At 51.3% G+C, this 23551-nt stretch overlaps 1 protein-coding gene across 1 annotated transcript; it reads left to right on the forward strand.

Annotated features, from left to right (window-relative positions):
* Positions 1 to 179: 179 nt before the first annotated feature.
* Positions 180 to 1292, forward strand: LOC141944394 (histone H2B 5-like). The gene has a single exon (XM_074870917.1). The coding sequence runs from the start codon at positions 180 to 182 to the stop codon at positions 672 to 674; it is 495 nt and encodes a 164-aa protein (XP_074727018.1). The 3' UTR covers positions 675 to 1292.
* The last annotated feature ends 22259 nt before the right edge of the window (positions 1293 to 23551 follow it).

Raw genomic sequence — 23551 nt, forward strand, 5'->3', positions numbered from 1 at the left:
CTCCCAGCCGCGCCCGACCGCCCGCTTATATACCGCCCGAGCGGAGCGGCGGCGCCCTGTCTGATAGGCTGCGGGGGAGGCGTTGTTTCGGCAGCCAATGGGAACGCGAATCGAGAGGTGTCCAATCGCAAAGCTCAGCGCCATGTGACGACACGCAGGAGGACTGCCAACCAATAGCGATGGGACGCTGCCGAGACGCTGCTTTGCAAAGAGCTGCTATAAAAGAGGCAAGCGAGGGGGAGAGCATTACTCGGCGTTCGGTATTGTTGAGTGAGAGCTGCGCTTTTGCTGCGATGCCCGAGCCGGCTAAGTCCGCCCCCGCGCCCAAGAAGGGCTCCAAGAAGGCGGTGACCAAGACGCAGAAGAAAGGCGACAAGAAACGGCGTAAGAGCCGCAAGGAGAGCTACTCGATCTACGTGTACAAGGTGCTGAAGCAGGTGCACCCCGACACGGGCATCTCGTCCAAGGCCATGGGCATCATGAACTCCTTCGTCAACGACATCTTCGAGCGCATCGCCGGCGAGGCCTCGCGCCTGGCGCACTACAACAAGCGCTCCACCATCACCTCGCGGGAGATCCAGACGGCCGTGCGGCTCCTGCTGCCCGGCGAGCTGGCCAAGCACGCCGTCTCCGAGGGCACCAAGGCTGTCACCAAGTACACCAGCTCCAAGTGAGCCGCCTCGGCCAGACCACCTCGACCCAAAGGCTCTTTTCAGAGCCACCCACCTTTTCAACAAAAGAGCTGTGCACTCCATATGCAAAAAAACCTCCCAACTTTCATTCCTACTTGAGATTAATTTTGGTATTATGCAATTTTCTGTATCGGGGAACATTAAATTGCTATAGCAAACTTTAACTATGTTGTATCTTTCTAGGTGATATTGTTTCCTTAATTTACAGTTCTGTTCCAATTTCCTTTTAAGATTGTATGTATGTTGTGCAGTCCATCACTTAATTCTAAGTGTGTTCATGTCATATGTGTTGTACTTGAAGGAGAGAAGGCTTCTGCAGTTTTCTAGTCGGGAAGAACTCAAAATTGTTACTAACAGAAACGTAGCCATGAACGTTGCTGTGGCCGCTATTACAACATCTACCACTTGATAGTGCTCAGTCTTCTTGCTTTTGGTTGGTTGTTTTGGGTTTTGGTTTGTTTTGGTGGTTTTTTTTTTTTTTTTCCAGCAGAAGAGATGTCTACAGTACTGTAAAAGACGTTAGTAACAAAGGACATTTATTCTTGGTAAGCTGTTACCAGTAGCCCGGTGATTAATACAACACAGAAGTCCTTTCTGGAAGTTATTTGTCTCCAGCAGTTTTCTTAAGATTTCTAGTGTGTGTGTGATTTTTACAGTAACATGCATAGCTTCTCCTTACAACCGTTTTAGGTAGAGAATGTTCCCCTTGTAGCTAAAAACACCAAATGAAGAGGAATATTTCACACCTACCCAACCTTTCCTGTATTCATAGGTCATTAATTGTATTAAAAGTAAGAAACTAGCCACTGTGGGCTGATGTCAGAAACTATCAGAGTTTGTTGTATACCCACTAATCAGCCCTAAAGTCTTCAGCCTCAACTCACAGGCTTTCTGAATCACTCCATCACGTTCTTGGGTAATTAGATGCTGCTGTAGATGCAGACCAAAGCCATTAACCCTTTCTCTCAAAATGGGTCTGAATAAGCCTGAATTCCAAGCAGATGCTGTGGGTCGCTGAACCCACTTAATTCATACAGGGACCATAGAATCCCAAAAGTCAGCATTTCTAGTACTGACTGCATGTTGTTTGGTGGTACAGAGACAGGAACCTGGTGTCTCTTAAATCTGCCACCAAATTATCAAAGTTAACTTCAGCTTAAAGGCAGATGGGAACCTCTCAGATTGGATTTCACATATCCAGAGTGAAGCGGCATCCTCCATGCTCTGTTCCTCGGCAGCTTCAAATGGTGTTGAGAGATCTGCTCTGCAAGTGCCTTAGTGCAAAGTGCCTTAGATTTTTTTTCTAAAAAATCACTGGGGATTTCACCTGGCTGCCATGACTTTTCAAGTATTATGGAGAGTGGTTTGGCCACGACATCTGCCAATTCCCTTAGAACTCTGGGAGGAATCTCCTCAGGTCCCATGGACTTGTGCAAGTTCAGGTTCCTCGGATGGATTCAAACCTAAACTTTTCCTACACTAGGAGGGACTGTGTTCCCCCAGTCCCAGCTTTGAGATTCAGAGACTTGAGAGATGTGGGAGAAGTGATTGCCAGGGAAAACTGACGCAAAAAAATTGCTGACTACCTCAGCCTTCTCCCTGTCCATTGTCACTAGATCTGCCTTACTTACTGGGGGGTGTATTTTCTTTAGTCTTCCTTTTCTGATCCCACACTAAGGCCATGCCAAGCCCCCACCATGCACATGCTACCCACATGCTAAACCCACACCAAGCCCACACCAAGGCTCTACCATGCACACGCTACCAACACACCAAGGCCACGCCAAGCCCACACTAAGGCCATGCCAAGCCCCCACCACGCACACTACCAACACACTAAGGCCACACCAAGCACATGATAAGGCCATGCCACGCTCACGCTACCAACATGCTAAAGCCATGCCAAGCACACACTAAGGCCACTCCAAACCCAGACTAAGGACACTCTGAGGTCATGCCAAGCCCCCACCATGCACATGCTACCAACACGCTAAGGCCACGCCAATCACATGCTAAGAACATGCCAAGCCCAGACTAAGGACACTTCAAGCCCACGCTAAGGTCATGCCAAGCCCCCCCGCCCACGCTACCGACACGCCAGGGCACCGTGACTCATGTGGGCGCACAGCTGGCACTGCCTTTCTTATTATTCTTCACATTCCTTGCCAAGTTCAGCACCGGATGTGCCTTAGCTTTCCAGATCCCATCCCTAGACACTGGGACAGCATCCCTATATTCTTCTCAGGATGCATGTCCCTGCTTCCACTGCCTGTGCATTTCCTTCTTGCACTTCATTTCTCTCAGAAGGTCCTTTCTCAGCCAAATTGGTGTCCTGCCTTCCTAGACTGCTTTCTTACCGATGAGAATCAAGAGCACTTTTCTCCAAAAAAAAATGTCCTTAAATAGATACCAGCTCTGTTCTGCTCCCTTATCTCTGAGGGCAGATTCTCAGGGGGTTCCTGAGACAACTGAAGGTTTCCTCTACTAAAATTCAGGGTCTTGACTTCGACTATGGGCCATTTTGCCTGGCCCATATCCCTCAAGTTCGTGATGGGCCTGGGCGCAGGCTGCCGCCCGGACTGCCACCAATCTTGACCTCTCCAATTAGCCCGCTTGTGTTGGTGAGCAACAGGTCCCTTAGTGCTTCTCCTCTGGTTGGGCTGTCTTTCACCCGGATTAAAAAATTGTCCTCAACACAATCCAGGAGTCTCCTGGATGGCTTACAGCTTGCTGTGCTCCTTTTCCAGCAGATGTCAGGTTGACCAAAGTCCCCCAGCAGGATCGGAGCCTGTGAGCGTGATGCTTCCTGTAGTTGAAGTAAGAAAGCTTTGTCAACATCCTCCCCCTAATCGGGAGGCCTATAGGAAAGACCAACCACGAGGTTTCCTTTGTTGGCTTGGCCTCTAATTTTTACCTACAAGCTCTCAACTGTTCATTACTGTTTTTCAAGGACGGCTTTGTGCAATCAATACATTTTTTCACATAGAGGACAGAAACCCTCCCCCCAGCCCTTCCTTGACTGTCCCTTCTGAACAGTTTATAGCCATCAATTGCAGCACTCCAGTCTTGTGATTCATCCCACCATGTGAACTGTGACTGTGCTGGACTATTACTGTTTGCTGAGGAGGATATATGGAGGCATCCATCTCACAGATGCAGCTGAGGAGGCAGGACTGCAGCATATGAGTGCGCATTTCAAACAGGCTGATCAAGGTCACGCATTAAGCCTGTAGCTGCAAAGCCCCATTAACATGTCTTTCACCTTGGGCTGCCTAAGGCTGCACAGCATCTTCAGTATTTTCTCAAGGAGGCAGCCCTTCCTGATGCCTGTGCTGCTGAGCATTCATGCTTTATATATGTGATCCAGTTAAATGCATTACAGCTTAAGGATGCTCCAGGTACATAAGAAACATAAACAAAGTCACAGAGTCACTCAAGGCAATTCAAATCTGCCCTTGATGTAATGGCAGGCTTTGGATGATTTTATTTTGGCTCAAAGCAAGAGAGAAATAGTTCCTTGATCATTCCAGACCGCATAGTTTTCGATAACTTCCAAGCTCTGCTAAGGGATAACTCCAAGAATCAGTTCAGATCAATCAAACAAGCAACCAGTCAGTCAAATTACAAAGTTTCTGGTTTAGTATTTAATGTTTCAAAGTGACACATGTATATAATATGTATGAAAATGGTACTGTACTGGATTAATTTATACGTGTGTATTAACGGTTTGATGAAAAGCCTAATTTTGCAGGGGGAACATCAACACGTGAAATAATGCGCTTCAATGTCACATGAACATGACATTTCCTTTGCTGCTGCGCACTTCGTGCCTGTCATCTGGGATCTCCCCATGTTGCATGCCTGGACTGCTGTTGCCTGCCCCGTGCATTGGGGAACAGCAGCTCCTACCCGCTGCAGGTTACTCTGGGGAAGGAGGTGGCACTGTCTTTCCTAGGCCGTCCACTCCACAAACAGCCTCAGCAAAGGTGTTGTACCACATGGCCAAGTCTTCATTTGCATTTCAAGATGGTGAGAACAAATTGTTAGTTTTGACTTCTGCCTGGCCCGTGCAGCAGTGTTGGTCTGGGTTTTGTCAGGATGAAATAAGAAGTGACAAACATGTAACGGTACACCTTGTTGCAGAACGGAACTGTCCTGTATGGTCTCCTACAAGCCGCAAGCAGCGCAGGCAGAGATTGAGTGGCTGAGCCACCTCCTAGCTGTCTGGTGCCGAGGCTGAGAAAACCTGTGATCAAAGGTGGAAAGCAATACTACAAAGATGGGAAGAGTGCAATCAGCTGCAGTGCTTCAGGACGCGGAAGACATCTAAGCTGCCCTTCCTCCTTGTAGGCTGTGAGAAATGAGCAGTGGAGTGTTGCAGATGAGCATGGAGAAGAAAGCTGAGACACTGGAAAGCTGATATACATGGCGCAAGTGTTACAGGCCTTGCAGATTATTCTGGAAGCTTCCCTGACAAAGTGACTCTGCATGCAGCCCAGTATTCACAGAATAAGTCAATCTCATTCACAGAATGAGATCAGCAAAATCAGCGGGATACAGCTGTGACACCCCTAAATTTTGATGATTTCTTCTCATAACCTGGCTCACGAGGAGCCTGGCTGGCTGCTCCACCTGTCAGTAGGACCACTGCAGAGGAAAGCCTGGGGCCACCACCAGCACCCACTTCCCCACAGGATGCTGCCAACTAGCACGTGGGCATACAGGCACTGCAGGCAGGTGGTCAATGCGGCTCAGCTTTGATTGACAGCTTTCCTGGGATGTCTTTCTCTCCTCAGGATATCCTGCATTTGCATCACCCTCTCACCCCTTCCACTAGCTCTCTCCTTTGCCCATCCCTATATTGCCTGACTGCACACAGACATCTGAAGCAAGACAGTGAGGGTGGTAACTATTCTCTGCTCAGCTGGACAAAGAAACAGTCTGTCTTCTCTGGTGCATAAGAACAGCCACCACAAGCTTCTCTTCTCTGTCGAGGCCAACCATAGAGATGTTCAGCACATTCCTTGGCTGAGTTGCTACAGCTCAAAAGCACCACTCAACGCCACAAATCAGGAGTCAGGACATTTGATGAGGCAGGGGAGAGGTGGATGCTCCATGTTCAGTAACGACAGGCATGGCTTGCATGCTGTAAGGAAGCAATGGTCCTTCCCTAGGAGGAGGACTGGGGATGGGAGAGTGCTGGTATGTAGCAGCTTCCTGGGATCAAGGGGAATAACGAACAGAAGGCACCTTCAGATGGGTGAGGTGGACAGGAAGGAGGACAGGAGAAGGAAACAGGAAGGAAAGACAGAAAGGCCGATGGCCACTATTATTGACACCTATGGCACTTTGCAGCCAATACTCACAGAAGCAATATTGAACCGCGTCACTCCAAGTCAGCAATGGGTCGTCTTTACGCAAATCAAGGGGAGCCTGCTCTGATATTATCCCAGCATCAGATATTTGAGGAGGTGATGGCATGTTGAGCTAGAAAAAGAGAACTGTGCAGGATCGTCAATGAAGGCTGATGTCTCAGGGACTGTTGGAAGTAGCTGAATTTTTCCTTCAACCGTCATAACTGTGCTACCATCACTAGCACACTAGATGAGGACAGATGTGTAAATGATGGCTATTTGAAAGGGGATGAGATTCTCTCTGACGTCTAATTTAACTTCCATAAATACATTCCTAGGTGGACCAACAAGTTCAACAAAGTTTGCGGGGGAGCAGCAAGAAAGGGGCTGCCCCACAAGGGCAAGTGAGCTGGGAGGTGAGGGGGACAGCGGGGCAGGCAGGGCCATGCTGTCATCAACAAGGACACAGCCCCGCAACACCCGCACGTGGCGAGTGGGGCAGGGATGGGAGCAGTGACCGGGGACAACCACGACCCTGGATCACCGGGTAAGTCTGCGGGGACAAGGCTGCGATGAGGTCGAGCCGGGAAAGAGCAGCCAGTGGAGTCACAGATCAGAGAATCAGAGAATACCAGGCTGGAAGGGGCCTCATGGACCCTCTGGTCCAACCTTTCTTGGCAAAAGCACAGTCTAGACAAGATGGCCCAGCACCCTGTCCAGCTGAATCTTAAAAGTGTCCAATGTTGGGGAATCCACCACTTCCCTGGGGAGATTATTCCAGTGGCTGATTGTGAAGAACTTTCCTCTTGTGTCCAGTTGGAATGTCCCTAGGAGTAACTTGTATCCACTGTCCTTTCCACATGACTCCTTGTAAAAAGGGAGTCTCCATCTTCTTCACCCTTTAAATACTGGAACATGAGGATAAGGTCTCCCCTAAGCCTTCTTTTTGCAAGGCTGAACAAACCCAATTCTCTCAGCCTTTCCTCACATGGCAGGCTTCTCAGTCCCTTGAGATCATCTTTGAGGCCCTTCTCTGGCCCCTCTCCAGCCTGTCCACATCTTTTTCGTCTAGGAGGGACCAGGCACAGCACCTAAGGTAAAGACTGAGCCTAAATGCAACCCCCAAGCCAAGAGGTTAAAACCAGTGGGTGGAGGGTAAGATCTTGAGACATCCTCCAACAAGTCACCTTCAAGTCTGGCAAAGGGAAAGGGAGAAGGAAGGTTCTAGCGACAAGAAGCATGTTTGCCTCACGGGAACTGGATGCAGAAGTACAAGTGGAACTGGAATGGAATCTGCCTGTACACAGCCAATGTGCGGAATAAAGCATTTTCGCTCTGCATTGTCAGCTCAGGGTCGCATTTTCCATCGCGTGGAACACGCGCCCAGAACTCCCCTTCCAAACGTGTGATTCCTGCATTCCAGGAATCAGCTCTTCCCTAAGATCTGAAAGCACTCAAAAAAGTTAGGTGAGGGACAGGCTGGCCGAACATCTCTGTGCACTGTTCCAGCAGGAAAGACGGGGCTTTGCAAGAACAAAAGGCTGCTAAAATCCCTGTCTTCAGATGTGCAATTTTTTTCCTCTGTCTTAGATACGTTCCCCTTTCCTCTGACATCGGGTTGGTAGATCCACCCTGAACAATGAGTTCAGCTCACTTGTTCTCAGCTCTCCATATAACTTAGTTCTTGTCTAGAGAGACACCAAGCGAACTTTTGTAGCTCGTACGGTTTTGTTTCCTTATGCCTGTGGCTGCCAGGCGAAGTTTGAGAAGCAGCTCCCAAAGGAAAACTGAGTTATACTGCTGTTCTGCTGATCGAGGATGCCAATTAAACTCAGACACCAGAGTGGAAAGAGTGGGCTTATCTTACTCTTAATAATTAAAGGATATAACTAAGTAATACAGAAAATAAGCAGTAAGGAAAACACAGAATAGTACACTTAATTATTACTGCATACAGTTAAGCAAAGCAATGCACCTAATCATTAATACACGATGGGGAGAACAGTGATTACATCACCACTTGCATACGTTACCAACATCCAGATCCACAGTCACTGGGGAGCCCCAGTTGCAGCGAGGGTTTGGAGTACCTTTGCCTGCAAGTGGGAAGTCCTACGTGATGCGTCCATCCGTAGGTGAGGCATCCAAAGTCGCAGCAAGAGGGTCCACCCTTATATACCAAAAATCAGCAAACCAGAATAACTTGCACTTTTCTTTGAGTGGAAACATCTGGTTTCATTCTCTTGTTGGATTCCACCCAAAGCCTGGCCAGGGCTGGGGGGGGGGGGGGGGGGGGCGGGGGGGGCGGGGGAACCAGGGGAGTTTCTAACAAGGCTAAACACTTGGGTTCTCAGGCTTGAACACGGCTAAAAAAGGAAAGTCGGATACACATCTCACAGCATTTCATCCTCACTACTGATTATATCCTAAGCTACATCGTTCACTAGTGAACATATGTATTTCGTTAATGATCAGATACTAATAATTAACGCTAATGGTAATACAGATTTTACTAATTAACAGATACTAATAATGCATAACATTTAGTTGTGAGGTTCATCTAGAGGCCAGCTTTGTTTCAGGGTCTGTTATTTAGGCCCTAGCACTACAACTGCCTGGGATGTTGTTGTTTTGGGTTTTGGTTTGTTTTTGTTTTTACCGCACCTTCTGATACCTGTTCCAGCTGTTTATCACCGTCTCTTTCTACGGCACTTGGCTTTCTCTCCCAGACAATATGCAATACACATCAGTGTCTATTAGGGAGAAGACTTTGGCAAGTGATAAATGGCAGAGAGGTGACACGTCTGCAAACATCCAACGACAAGCAGGTTTGAATTTAGATTCCTTCATCGCAAGAAAAAAGCCTAAATCCTGGAACCATGCCACTTCCTAAGGGCACAGATCGTACGCAAGCGAAAGCGTCAAGTTGTTTGGTAAAATATTCGTCTTTGTCGGTGGTAGGTGCCAAAGTTCTGAGGAGAGAAGGCGCTTCATCCCACCGATGAGAAGAGGAACTTTATCCGCACCTCACCGTTGTTGTGAACCGTCCCGCTCTGAAGGGACCGAATGAGGCTGTTCTTGGACAGCTAGGGATAGCGCGGAAAATCAAGTAGCGGTAACTAATGTGTAGCTCTTAATTAGGCGAGGGGTGGCTTCCCTGCCAAATCTTGCGCACATGAGTACGTGCTACTGACGGAAGGCGGGGGATGCTCCTCCCGGATAATCTGCCCCTTGTGTAGGCTGGGAGCAGAGTCTGGACTGCTGCCGGGCACGGTGCCGGGCTGCGCCGAGCGCTGCCTACGCCGGCTCCCCCCGTGCCACAAGGCGCGAAGGGACGCGGGGGACCCCGGGAGACCCCTCGGGGGGGCCGGTGCTGCCTAAGCCGGCTGCCGGTCGGAGCCCTGCTGAGGCTCAGCCCTGAGCCTGACCGCCGCAGGCTCTCCTCTCCGCTTTCGCCCTCCGCGGCTATTTCCCGCGTGAGTGAGCTCCGCCGCAGGTCCGGGCACCGGCAGACGGGGGGACGGGGGGTCTGGGGTGGAGCTCGATACTTCAAAGCACGGCTTCTTGCTTCAGCAGTTCCCACGCTTAGGAAACCTGCACGTCCAATCGCTTTTCCCTCCCCCGCCCCAGCCAAGGCGGAGCCTCGGTACCGAGAGGAGAAGCAGGGCAGGATCGCCGCCGGCCCCACGCCGGTCCCTCCTGGACAGGGCGGGCGAGGTGGGGTGCAGCGGCTGGGGAGGGGGGGCTGCTCCGGGACGCGGCTGGGAGTGTGCGCACCCCCTCTGCTGCCGCACTTGCCGCCGAAGCCCGGTCGGGGTTAATCTGGGGCCCCCGAGTGTGAGAGCTCCGTTCCAGGGCTTCCGGCGGCGGTGCGAGAAACAGAAGGTGACGGAACCCCTGACACGAGTGTTCCCAGAGAGGAATAGCCAGAGGAGACAAACACCAATCCGTTACAGGAATGGGTGTGTAATTAACTCCTCAGTCACAAGGCCGGGCCGGGAGAGGGGCCGGGAGCGGAGCGCGGCGGGACGCGGCGCCCGGGGCCAGTGCGGAACGAGCCGCGGCTTTACGCTGGGCGCAGCCGCCGAGCGCGTGATCGCAGCGGGCGTCTTGGCGACCATCTCGTCTTACCTGGGCTGAGCCGGGGGAGGGGGGGAGTCCCACCGCCGAGCGAGCCTCGGGCAGGGCGGGCAGTAGGGCAGCGCCGTGCTCGGCAGACGGGAACACGGAAATCCACGAGCGGGTTGATTGGTCCCGGCGCTGCCCGAAAACCCGAAACGAAACTGGTAAAAGATGATCTACGTGAACTGCACAACACGCTCACTCCCGCGGCGTCAAGCAGCAGGAGAAGGAGGACCCCATGTCCTCTTCCAAGTGCTCGGGGGTCCCAGCACGGAGCGCTTGTTTCCAGTGATCTCAGAGACCGCTTCTCTCAACAGCCCACTGCTGCGTTCCGGTACACAGCATTGTTCCGGGGGCACATCCTTCACTTCCTTAACGTTTCGCAACATGTTTCCTATAAAAGGAGCTGCAAACGCAAACGGAGTATGCCTCCGACACACACCTCACACTGAATCTCACCGAGACCTACATCGCCCCGTGCTCCCGAACAAGATAGCGCGCCCCGCTTTTACACGCATTAGCTTTTCACTCGCCCACGCAAACATCACCGTGCACCGCCGACACACACATCGCCCTGCGTGCGGCACTGCCATCGCTCTGCGCCTCCCGAAGCACACATCGCTCTGCGCCCGACGGCGCACCTGTCGCGCCGCTCCTCCCCTACACGCGCCGAAGGAAACACCCATCGCTCTGCTCCGACTGACACACACAGCGCTCGGCGCCCGACGGTGCACGCATCGCCCTGCGGTGGACAATGACACGGACATCGCTCCGCTCCTCCCCTGCACGGGCATCGCTCTGCCCCGCCCGACACACACATCGCTCCGCTTCCCGAAGACACCCCCATCGCTCTGCACCGGCTGAGAAACATATCGCTCAGCTCCCCAGGACGCAGAAATCGCCCTGCTTGCGACAGTCCCATCGCTCTGCGCCTCAACGACGCACACATCGTTCCGCTCCCCGAAGACACTCCCATCGCTCCGCACCGGCTGAGAAAAATATCGCTCCTTTCCTACGACACACACATCGCCCTCCGTACGACAGTCTCATCGCTCCGGCGGTGATGGACACAGAAATGGCTCCGGAGCTCATGGATACACACATTGCTCTGGAGCCGATGGACACAGACTTGGCTCCGGAACCGATGGTCGTAGAAATGGCTCTGGAGCCGATGGACGTAGACATGACTCCAGCGATGGTGGTTGGACACTTGTCTCCAGAGCCCACGGACGTAGAAATGGAGCCGATGGACATAGACATGGTTCCGGAGCTGATAGACACACACATTGCTCCGGCGATGATGGATTCACACATCGCTCTGGAGACTGTGGATGCACACTTGGCTCTGGACGTAATGGATGTAGAAATGGCTCTGGAGCCAATGGACATACACATCGTTCGGGCGACAATGGACATGCACATGGCTCAGTTCTGATGAACGCACACATCGCTACCCTCCCTAAAGAAGCTCCCATCGCTCTGCACTGACAGACTACATGTCGCTCCTGGAGCACTACAACACCATCACCTCGCGGGAGATCAGACATCTGGAGCGATGTGCACGTCCATCTCGTAGTATCCTTTTTTGTAGCTCTGATAGTTTATTATTAAAGTTGGAGGGTTTTTGCATATTGAGTGCTCAGCTCTTTTATTGAAAAGGTGTGTGGCTCTGAAAGGAGCCTTTGGGTCGAGGTGGTCTGGCCGAGGCGGCTCACTTGGAGCTGGTGTACTTGGTGACAGCCTTGGCGCCCTCGGAGACAGCGAGCTTGGCCAGCTCGCCGAGCAGCAGGAGCCGCACGGCCGTCTGGATCTCCCACGAGGTGATGGTGGTGATCCGCCATCGCTGGAGTCATGTCTACGTCCATCGGCTCCAGAGCCATTTCTACGACCATCGGCTCCAGAGCAATGTGTGTATCCATGAGCTCCGGAGCCATTTCTGTGTCCATCACCGCCGGAGCGATGAGACTGTCGTACGGAGGGCGATGTGTGTGTCGTAGGAAAGGAGCGATATTTTTCTCAGCCGGTGCGGAGCGATGGGAGTGTCTTCGGGGAGCGGAACGATGTGTGCGTCGTTGAGGCGCAGAGCGATGGGACTGTCGCAAGCAGGGCGATTTCTGCGTCCTGGGGAGCTGAGCGATATGTTTCTCAGCCGGTGCAGAGCGATGGGGGTGTCTTCGGGAAGCGGAGCGATGTGTGTGTCGGGCGGGGCAGAGCGATGCCCGTGCAGGGGAGGAGCGGAGCGATGTCCGTGTCATTGTCCACCGCAGGGCGATGCGTGCACCGTCGGGCGCCGAGCGCTGTGTGTGTCAGTCGGAGCAGAGCGATGGGTGTTTCCTTCGGCGCGTGTAGGGGAGGAGCGGCGCGACAGGTGCGCCGTCGGGCGCAGAGCGATGTGTGCTTCGGGAGGCGCAGAGCGATGGCAGTGCCGCACGCAGGGCGATGTGTGTGTCGGCGGTGCACGGTGATGTTTGCGTGGGCGAGTGAAAAGCTAATGCGTGTAAAAGCGGGGCGCGCTATCTTGTTCGGGAGCACGGGGCGATGTAGGTCTCGGTGAGATTCAGTGTGAGGTGTGTGTCGGAGGCATACTCCGTTTGCGTTTGCAGCTCCTTTTATAGGAAACATGTTGCGAAACGTTAAGGAAGTGAAGGATGTGCCCCCGGAACAATGCTGTGTACCGGAACGCAGCAGTGGGCTGTTGAGAGAAGCGGTCTCTGAGATCACTGGAAACAAGCGCTCCGTGCTGGGACCCCCGAGCACTTGGAAGAGGACATGGGGTCCTCCTTCTCCTGCTGCTTGACGCCGCGGGAGTGAGCGTGTTGTGCAGTTCACGTAGATCATCTTTTACCAGTTTCGTTTCGGGTTTTCGGGCAGCGCCGGGACCAATCAACCCGCTCGTGGATTTCCGTGTTCCCGTCTGCCGAGCACGGCGCTGCCCTACTGCCCGCCCTGCCCGAGGCTCGCTCGGCGGTGGGACTCCCCCCCTCCCCCGGCTCAGCCCAGGTAAGACGAGATGGTCGCCAAGACGCCCGCTGCGATCACGCGCTCGGCGGCTGCGCCCAGCGTAAAGCCGCGGCTCGTTCCGCACTGGCCCCGGGCGCCGCGTCCCGCCGCGCTCCGCTCCCGGCCCCTCTCCCGGCCCGGCCTTGTGACTGAGGAGTTAATTACACACCCATTCCTGTAACGGATTGGTGTTTGTCTCCTCTGGCTATTCCTCTCTGGGAACACTCGTGTCAGGGGTTCCGTCACCTTCTGTTTCTCGCACCGCCGCCGGAAGCCCTGGAACGGAGCTCTCACACTCGGGGGCCCCAGATTAACCCCGACCGGGCTTCGGCGGCAAGTGCGGCAGCAGAGGGGGTGCGCACACTCCCAGCCGCGTCCCGGAGCAGCCCCCCCTCCCCAGCCGCTGCACCCCACCTCGCCCGCCCTGTCCAGGAGGGACCGGCGTGGGGCCGGCGGCGATCCTGCCCTGCTTCTCCTCTCGGTACCGAGGCTCCGCCTTGGCTGGGGCGGGGGAGGGAAAAGCGATTGGACGTGCAGGTTTCCTAAGCGTGGGAACTGCTGAAGCAAGAAGCCGTGCTTTGAAGTATCGAGCTCCACCCCAGACCCCCCGTCCCCCCGTCTGCCGGTGCCCGGACCTGCGGCGGAGCTCACTCACGCGGGAAATAGCCGCGGAGGGCGAAAGCGGAGAGGAGAGCCTGCGGCGGTCAGGCTCAGGGCTGAGCCTCAGCAGGGCTCCGACCGGCAGCCGGCTTAGGCAGCACCGGCCCCCCCGAGGGGTCTCCCGGGGTCCCCCGCGTCCCTTCGCGCCTTGTGGCACGGGGGGAGCCGGCGTAGGCAGCGCTCGGCGCAGCCCGGCACCGTGCCCGGCAGCAGTCCAGACTCTGCTCCCAGCCTACACAAGGGGCAGATTATCCGGGAGGAGCATCCCCCGCCTTCCGTCAGTAGCACGTACTCATGTGCGCAAGATTTGGCAGGGAAGCCACCCCTCGCCTAATTAAGAGCTACACATTAGTTACCGCTACTTGATTTTCCGCGCTATCCCTAGCTGTCCAAGAACAGCCTCATTCGGTCCCTTCAGAGCGGGACGGTTCACAACAACGGTGAGGTGCGGATAAAGTTCCTCTTCTCATCGGTGGGATGAAGCGCCTTCTCTCCTCAGAACTTTGGCACCTACCACCGACAAAGACGAATATTTTACCAAACAACTTGACGCTTTCGCTTGCGTACGATCTGTGCCCTTAGGAAGTGGCATGGTTCCAGGATTTAGGCTTTTTTCTTGCGATGAAGGAATCTAAATTCAAACCTGCTTGTCGTTGGATGTTTGCAGACGTGTCACCTCTCTGCCATTTATCACTTGCCAAAGTCTTCTCCCTAATAGACACTGATGTGTATTGCATATTGTCTGGGAGAGAAAGCCAAGTGCCGTAGAAAGAGACGGTGATAAACAGCTGGAACAGGTATCAGAAGGTGCGGTAAAAACAAAAACAAACCAAAACCCAAAACAACAACATCCCAGGCAGTTGTAGTGCTAGGGCCTAAATAACAGACCCTGAAACAAAGCTGGCCTCTAGATGAACCTCACAACTAAATGTTATGCATTATTAGTATCTGTTAATTAGTAAAATCTGTATTACCATTAGCGTTAATTATTAGTATCTGATCATTAACGAAATACATATGTTCACTAGTGAACGATGTAGCTTAGGATATAATCAGTAGTGAGGATGAAATGCTGTGAGATGTGTATCCGACTTTCCTTTTTTAGCCGTGTTCAAGCCTGAGAACCCAAGTGTTTAGCCTTGTTAGAAACTCCCCTGGTTCCCCCGCCCCCCCCGCCCCCCCCCCCCCCCCCAGCCCTGGCCAGGCTTTGGGTGGAATCCAACAAGAGAATGAAACCAGATGTTTCCACTCAAAGAAAAGTGCAAGTTATTCTGGTTTGCTGATTTTTGGTATATAAGGGTGGACCCTCTTGCTGCGACTTTGGATGCCTCACCTACGGATGGACGCATCACGTAGGACTTCCCACTTGCAGGCAAAGGTACTCCAAACCCTCGCTGCAACTGGGGCTCCCCAGTGACTGTGGATCTGGATGTTGGTAACGTATGCAAGTGGTGATGTAATCACTGTTCTCCCCATCGTGTATTAATGATTAGGTGCATTGCTTTGCTTAACTGTATGCAGTAATAATTAAGTGTACTATTCTGTGTTTTCCTTACTGCTTATTTTCTGTATTACTTAGTTATATCCTTTAATTATTAAGAGTAAGATAAGCCCACTCTTTCCACTCTGGTGTCTGAGTTTAATTGGCATCCTCGATCAGCAGAACAGCAGTATAACTCAGTTTTCCTTTGGGAGCTGCTTCTCAAACTTCGCCTGGCAGCCACAGGCATAAGGAAACAAAACCGTACGAGCTACAAAAGTTCGCTTGGTGTCTCTCTAGACAAGAACTAAGTTATATGGAGAGCTGAGAACAAGTGAGCTGAACTCATTGTTCAGGGTGGATCTACCAACCCGATGTCAGAGGAAAGGGGAACGTATCTAAGACAGAGGAAAAAAATTGCACATCTGAAGACAGGGATTTTAGCAGCCTTTTGTTCTTGCAAAGCCCCGTCTTTCCTGCTGGAACAGTGCACAGAGATGTTCGGCCAGCCTGTCCCTCACCTAACTTTTTTGAGTGCTTTCAGATCTTAGGGAAGAGCTGATTCCTGGAATGCAGGAATCACACGTTTGGAAGGGGAGTTCTGGGCGCGTGTTCCACGCGATGGAAAATGCGACCCTGAGCTGACAATGCAGAGCGAAAATGCTTTATTCCGCACATTGGCTGTGTACAGGCAGATTCCATTCCAGTTCCACTTGTACTTCTGCATCCAGTTCCCGTGAGGCAAACATGCTTCTTGTCGCTAGAACCTTCCTTCTCCCTTTCCCTTTGCCAGACTTGAAGGTGACTTGTTGGAGGATGTCTCAAGATCTTACCCTCCACCCACTGGTTTTAACCTCTTGGCTTGGGGGTTGCATTTAGGCTCAGTCTTTACCTTAGGTGCTGTGCCTGGTCCCTCCTAGACGAAAAAGATGTGGACAGGCTGGAGAGGGGCCAGAGAAGGGCCTCAAAGATGATCTCAAGGGACTGAGAAGCCTGCCATGTGAGGAAAGGCTGAGAGAATTGGGTTTGTTCAGCCTTGCAAAAAGAAGGCTTAGGGGAGACCTTATCCTCATGTTCCAGTATTTAAAGGGTGAAGAAGATGGAGACTCCCTTTTTACAAGGAGTCATGTGGAAAGGACAGTGGATACAAGTTACTCCTAGGGACATTCCAACTGGACACAAGAGGAAAGTTCTTCACAATCAGCCACTGGAATAATCTCCCCAGGGAAGTGGTGGATTCCCCAACATTGGACACTTTTAAGATTCAGCTGGACAGGGTGCTGGGCCATCTTGTCTAGACTGTGCTTTTGCCAAGAAAGGTTGGACCAGAGGGTTCATGAGGCCCCTTCCAGCCTGGTATTCTCTGATTCTCTGATCTGTGACTCCACTGGCTGCTCTTTCCCGGCTCGACCTCATCGCAGCCTTGTCCCCGCAGACTTACCCGGTGATCCAGGGTCGTGGTTGTCCCCGGTCACTGCTCCCATCCCTGCCCCACTCGCCACGTGCGGGTGTTGCGGGGCTGTGTCCTTGTTGATGACAGCATGGCCCTGCCTGCCCCGCTGTCCCCCTCACCTCCCAGCTCACTTGCCCTTGTGGGGCAGCCCCTTTCTTGCTGCTCCCCCGCAAACTTTGTTGAACTTGTTGGTCCACCTAGGAATGTATTTATGGAAGTTAAATTAGACGTCAGAGAGAATCTCATCCCCTTTCAAATAGCCATCATTTACACATCTGTCCTCATCTAGTGTGCTAGTGATGGTAGCACAGTTATGACGGTTGAAGGAAAAATTCAGCTACTTCCAACAGTCCCTGAGACATCAGCCTTCATTGACGATCCTGCACAGTTCTCTTTTTCTAGCTCAACATGCCATCACCTCCTCAAATATCTGATGCTGGGATAATATCAGAGCAGGCTCCCCTTGATTTGCGTAAAGACGACCCATTGCTGACTTGGAGTGACGCGGTTCAATATTGCTTCTGTGAGTATTGGCTGCAAAGTGCCATAGGTGTCAATAATAGTGGCCATCGGCCTTTCTGTCTTTCCTTCCTGTTTCCTTCTCCTGTCCTCCTTCCTGTCCACCTCACCCATCTGAAGGTGCCTTCTGTTCGTTATTCCCCTTGATCCCAGGAAGCTGCTACATACCAGCACTCTCCCATCCCCAGTCCTCCTCCTAGGGAAGGACCATTGCTTCCTTACAGCATGCAAGCCATGCCTGTCGTTACTGAACATGGAGCATCCACCTCTCCCCTGCCTCATCAAATGTCCTGACTCCTGATTTGTGGCGTTGAGTGGTGCTTTTGAGCTGTAGCAACTCAGCCAAGGAATGTGCTGAACATCTCTATGGTTGGCCTCGACAGAGAAGAGAAGCTTGTGGTGGCTGTTCTTATGCACCAGAGAAGACAGACTGTTTCTTTGTCCAGCTGAGCAGAGAATAGTTACCACCCTCACTGTCTTGCTTCAGATGTCTGTGTGCAGTCAGGCAATATAGGGATGGGCAAAGGAGAGAGCTAGTGGAAGGGGTGAGAGGGTGATGCAAATGCAGGATATCCTGAGGAGAGAAAGACATCCCAGGAAAGCTGTCAATCAAAGCTGAGCCGCATTGACCACCTGCCTGCAGTGCCTGTATGCCCACGTGCTAGTTGGCAGCATCCTGTGGGGAAGTGGGTGCTGGTGGTGGCCCCAGGCTTTCCTCTGCAGTGGTCCTACTGACAGGTGGAGCAGCCAGCCAGGCTCCTCGTGAGCCAGGTTATGAGAAGAAATCATCAAAATTTAGGGGTGTCACAGCTGTATCCCGCTGATTTTGCTGATCTCATTCTGTGAATGAGATTGACTTATTCTGTGAATACTGGGCTGCATGCAGAGTCACTTTGTCAGGGAAGCTTCCAGAATAATCTGCAAGGCCTGTAACACTTGCGCCATGTATATCAGCTTTCCAGTGTCTCAGCTTTCTTCTCCATGCTCATCTGCAACACTCCACTGCTCATTTCTCACAGCCTACAAGGAGGAAGGGCAGCTTAGATGTCTTCCGCGTCCTGAAGCACTGCAGCTGATTGCACTCTTCCCATCTTTGTAGTATTGCTTTCCACCTTTGATCACAGGTTTTCTCAGCCTCGGCACCAGACAGCTAGGAGGTGGCTCAGCCACTCAATCTCTGCCTGCGCTGCTTGCGGCTTGTAGGAGACCATACAGGACAGTTCCGTTCTGCAACAAGGTGTACCGTTACATGTTTGTCACTTCTTATTTCATCCTGACAAAACCCAGACCAACACTGCTGCACGGGCCAGGCAGAAGTCAAAACTAACAATTTGTTCTCACCATCTTGAAATGCAAATGAAGACTTGGCCATGTGGTACAACACCTTTGCTGAGGCTGTTTGTGGAGTGGACGGCCTAGGAAAGACAGTGCCACCTCCTTCCCCAGAGTAACCTGCAGCGGGTAGGAGCTGCTGTTCCCCAATGCACGGGGCAGGCAACAGCAGTCCAGGCATGCAACATGGGGAGATCCCAGATGACAGGCACGAAGTGCGCAGCAGCAAAGGAAATGTCATGTTCATGTGACATTGAAGCGCATTATTTCACGTGTTGATGTTCCCCCTGCAAAATTAGGCTTTTCATCAAACCGTTAATACACACGTATAAATTAATCCAGTACAGTACCATTTTCATACATATTATATACATGTGTCACTTTGAAACATTAAATACTAAACCAGAAACTTTGTAATTTGACTGACTGGTTGCTTGTTTGATTGATCTGAACTGATTCTTGGAGTTATCCCTTAGCAGAGCTTGGAAGTTATCGAAAACTATGCGGTCTGGAATGATCAAGGAACTATTTCTCTCTTGCTTTGAGCCAAAATAAAATCATCCAAAGCCTGCCATTACATCAAGGGCAGATTTGAATTGCCTTGAGTGACTCTGTGACTTTGTTTATGTTTCTTATGTACCTGGAGCATCCTTAAGCTGTAATGCATTTAACTGGATCACATATATAAAGCATGAATGCTCAGCAGCACAGGCATCAGGAAGGGCTGCCTCCTTGAGAAAATACTGAAGATGCTGTGCAGCCTTAGGCAGCCCAAGGTGAAAGACATGTTAATGGGGCTTTGCAGCTACAGGCTTAATGCGTGACCTTGATCAGCCTGTTTGAAATGCGCACTCATATGCTGCAGTCCTGCCTCCTCAGCTGCATCTGTGAGATGGATGCCTCCATATATCCTCCTCAGCAAACAGTAATAGTCCAGCACAGTCACAGTTCACATGGTGGGATGAATCACAAGACTGGAGTGCTGCAATTGATGGCTATAAACTGTTCAGAAGGGACAGTCAAGGAAGGGCTGGGGGGAGGGTTTCTGTCCTCTATGTGAAAAAATGTATTGATTGCACAAAGCCGTCCTTGAAAAACAGTAATGAACAGTTGAGAGCTTGTAGGTAAAAATTAGAGGCCAAGCCAACAAAGGAAACCTCGTGGTTGGTCTTTCCTATAGGCCTCCCGATTAGGGGGAGGATGTTGACAAAGCTTTCTTACTTCAACTACAGGAAGCATCACGCTCACAGGCTCCGATCCTGCTGGGGGACTTTGGTCAACCTGACATCTGCTGGAAAAGGAGCACAGCAAGCTGTAAGCCATCCAGGAGACTCCTGGATTGTGTTGAGGACAATTTTTTAATCCGGGTGAAAGACAGCCCAACCAGAGGAGAAGCACTAAGGGACCTGTTGCTCACCAACACAAGCGGGCTAATTGGAGAGGTCAAGATTGGTGGCAGTCCGGGCGGCAGCCTGCGCCCAGGCCCATCACGAACTTGAGGGATATGGGCCAGGCAAAATGGCCCATAGTCGAAGTCAAGACCCTGAATTTTAGTAGAGGAAACCTTCAGTTGTCTCAGGAACCCCCTGAGAATCTGCCCTCAGAGATAAGGGAGCAGAACAGAGCTGGTATCTATTTAAGGACATTTTTTTTTGGAGAAAAGTGCTCTTGATTCTCATCGGTAAGAAAGCAGTCTAGGAAGGCAGGACACCAATTTGGCTGAGAAAGGACCTTCTGAGAGAAATGAAGTGCAAGAAGGAAATGCACAGGCAGTGGAAGCAGGGACATGCATCCTGAGAAGAATATAGGGATGCTGTCCCAGTGTCTAGGGATGGGATCTGGAAAGCTAAGGCACATCCGGTGCTGAACTTGGCAAGGAATGTGAAGAATAATAAGAAAGGCAGTGCCAGCTGTGCGCCCACATGAGTCACGGTGCCCTGGCGTGTCGGTAGCGTGGGCGGGGGGGCTTGGCATGACCTTAGCGTGGGCTTGAAGTGTCCTTAGTCTGGGCTTGGCATGTTCTTAGCATGTGATTGGCGTGGCCTTAGCGTGTTGGTAGCATGTGCATGGTGGGGGCTTGGCATGACCTCAGAGTGTCCTTAGTCTGGGTTTGGAGTGGCCTTAGTGTGTGCTTGGCATGGCTTTAGCATGTTGGTAGCGTGAGCGTGGCATGGCCTTATCATGTGCTTGGTGTGGCCTTAGTGTGTTGGTAGTGTGCGTGGTGGGGGCTTGGCATGGCCTTAGTGTGGGCTTGGCGTGGCCTTGGTGTGTTGGTAGCGTGTGCATGGTAGAGCCTTGGTGTGGGCTTGGTGTGGGTTTAGCATGTGGGTAGCATGTGCATGGTGGGGGCTTGGCATGGCCTTAGTGTGGGATCAGAAAAGGAAGACTAAAGAAAATACACCCCCCAGTAAGTAAGGCAGATCTAGTGACAATGGACAGGGAGAAGGCTGAGGTAGTCAGCAATTTTTTTGCGTCAGTTTTCCCTGGCAATCACTTCTCCCACATCTCTCAAGTCTCTGAATCTCAAAGCTGGGACTGGGGGAACACAGTCCCTCCTAGTGTAGGAAAAGTTTAGGTTTGAATCCATCCGAGGAACCTGAACTTGCACAAGTCCATGGGACCTGAGGAGATTCCTCCCAGAGTTCTAAGGGAATTGGCAGATGTCGTTGCCAAACCACTCTCCATAATACTTGAAAAGTCATGGCAGCCAGGTGAAATCCCCAGTGATTTTTTTAGAAATATCATTTTATACGAGGGACTAGATAGAAATAAGACCCTGGGAACTACCAACCAGTCAGCCTCACCTCAGTGCCCAGTGAGATCATGGAGCAGATCCTCCTGGAAGCTGTGTTGAAGCGTATGGAAGACAGGGAGGTGATAGACAAGAGGTATGGATTTGACGGATGGACTGTTGGGTAAGGAATTGGCTGGATAGTCACATCCAAAGAGTTATCCTCAATGTCTCCATGTCCAAATGGAAACCAATAATGAGTGGTCTCCCTCAGACGTCTGTGCTGGGACCCATATGGTTTAATATCCTCATCAATGATATAGAGAGTGGGATCGAGTGCACCCTCAGCAAGTCTGTGGATGACACCAAGCCGAGTGGTACAGTTGACTTGCTAGAGGGAAGGGATGCCGTCCAGAGGGACATTGGCAGGCCTGAGAGGCAGGCCCGTGTGAACCTCACAAAGTTCAACAAGGCCAAGTGCAAGGTCCTGCATGTGGATGGGACCATCCCCAATATCAGTACAGACTGGGGGATGAACTGATTGTAATCAAACCCACAGAGAAAGACTTAGAGATAGTGATGGATGAAACATTGGACATCAACCAGCAATGTGCACTTGTGGCCCAGAACACCAGCTGTAGCCTGTGCTGTGTAAAAAGAAGCACGGCCAGCAGGTCAAGGGAGGTGATTCTCTTCCTCTACTCCACTATCATGAGACCCTACCTGGAGTACTGTACCAAGGTCTGGGGCCCCCAGGACAAGAAAGGCAGGGACCTATTAGAGTAGGTCCAGAGGAGGGTCATGAAAATGATCAGAGGGCTGGAACGCCTCTCCCATGAAGGAAAGCTGAGAGAGTTGGGGCTGTTCAGCGTGGAGAAGAGAAGGCTACGGCGAGACCTTATTGAGGCCTTTCAATATGTGAAGGGAGCTTATAAGAAAGACAGAGAAAGACTTTTCACCAGGGCCTGCAGTGACAGGGCAAGGGTCAATGGTTTTAAACTGAAAGAGGGTAGATTTAAATTGGTTCTAAGGAAGAAATTTTTCATGATGAAGGTGATGGGACACACTGGAATGGGTTGCCCAGAGAAGTTGTTGATGCCCTGTCAGTGGAAGTGTTCAAGGCCAGATTGGATGGGGCTTTGAGCAACCTGGTCTAGTGAAAGATGTCCCTGCCCACGACTAGGGGGTTGATCTAGAAAATCTTTGAAGGTCCCTTCCAATCCAAACCATTCTGTGATTCTATAGTGCACCAAGTCACACGGGCTCAAAAGAAGAACCTTCATGAAAGTATTTTTATCCAATACCATAGTAGGAGAAAAAGGAGTCCTTGCATTTCTGACTGAAGTTCTGAAAAATTTCTGTCATGTCCAAATATCCCAGTCCACTGTGAGCAGTACCTTCAACCTTTTGCATTTTAATAAATCTTATGTTTGCTTCACAATTTTTTTCCAGGGAAAAAGAGAAGTCAGAAGTCATTCCATCTTTTACTGAGTATATCATTGTACAAAGCTTCATATCAGGGGGGAAGAAAAAAAAAAAAAAAGTTAAGGTCTTTTTTTCTTGAAGAAAATATTTGAAATAAGTAATAAACTTTTTTTTTTTTTTAATAAGGTTGCTCACTTTGGAGGACCAGAAAAATGAGCTTTTAGGAAAGCATATAGACTGCTCCAGGACTGTGCTGCTACATCAGGTGTTTGGAAGAAGGATAGAGGCCTAGCCTAAACCCAGGAAAATGCATTTGCAAAGGAGCAAAAGGATTTAGAGGTAAAGCTACCAGTGGACTGACCCTGATAGGAGTGAATAGAATGGAGTAAGATACAGAATTGGAAGGAAATATGTTTGCTACAGAACTAACCTCCAGAAATCTTTCCTCGATGGCATGTGTCCTTCTCAACAGACTCACTTCTGTGACCACGTAGTTCACAACCCACAATCCACAGTGGGGTCAGCAGGTGAAACCACCATGAAATACATCATCATTACAGACGTTGGCTCCAAGTCCACATGAACTTCTGTTTTTATATTCTTGCATATGATGCTGTTTCTCTTCTCTAGACAAAAGTCCCTCTGAAACGCTACCACATCTCTTGGCAGTTCCTCACACTTTAGGTGCATGCTAGCCACAGTAAACCAGCACCACTGACAAGCTCTTAAAACTGACCCCCCCATTGCCAAAACTCCACAAGACGGTGTGTGATATTACGTTAT

This window comes from Strix uralensis, chromosome 5, assembly GCF_047716275.1.
Source record: "Strix uralensis isolate ZFMK-TIS-50842 chromosome 5, bStrUra1, whole genome shotgun sequence".
Lineage (NCBI taxonomy): Eukaryota > Metazoa > Chordata > Aves > Strigiformes > Strigidae > Strix > Strix uralensis.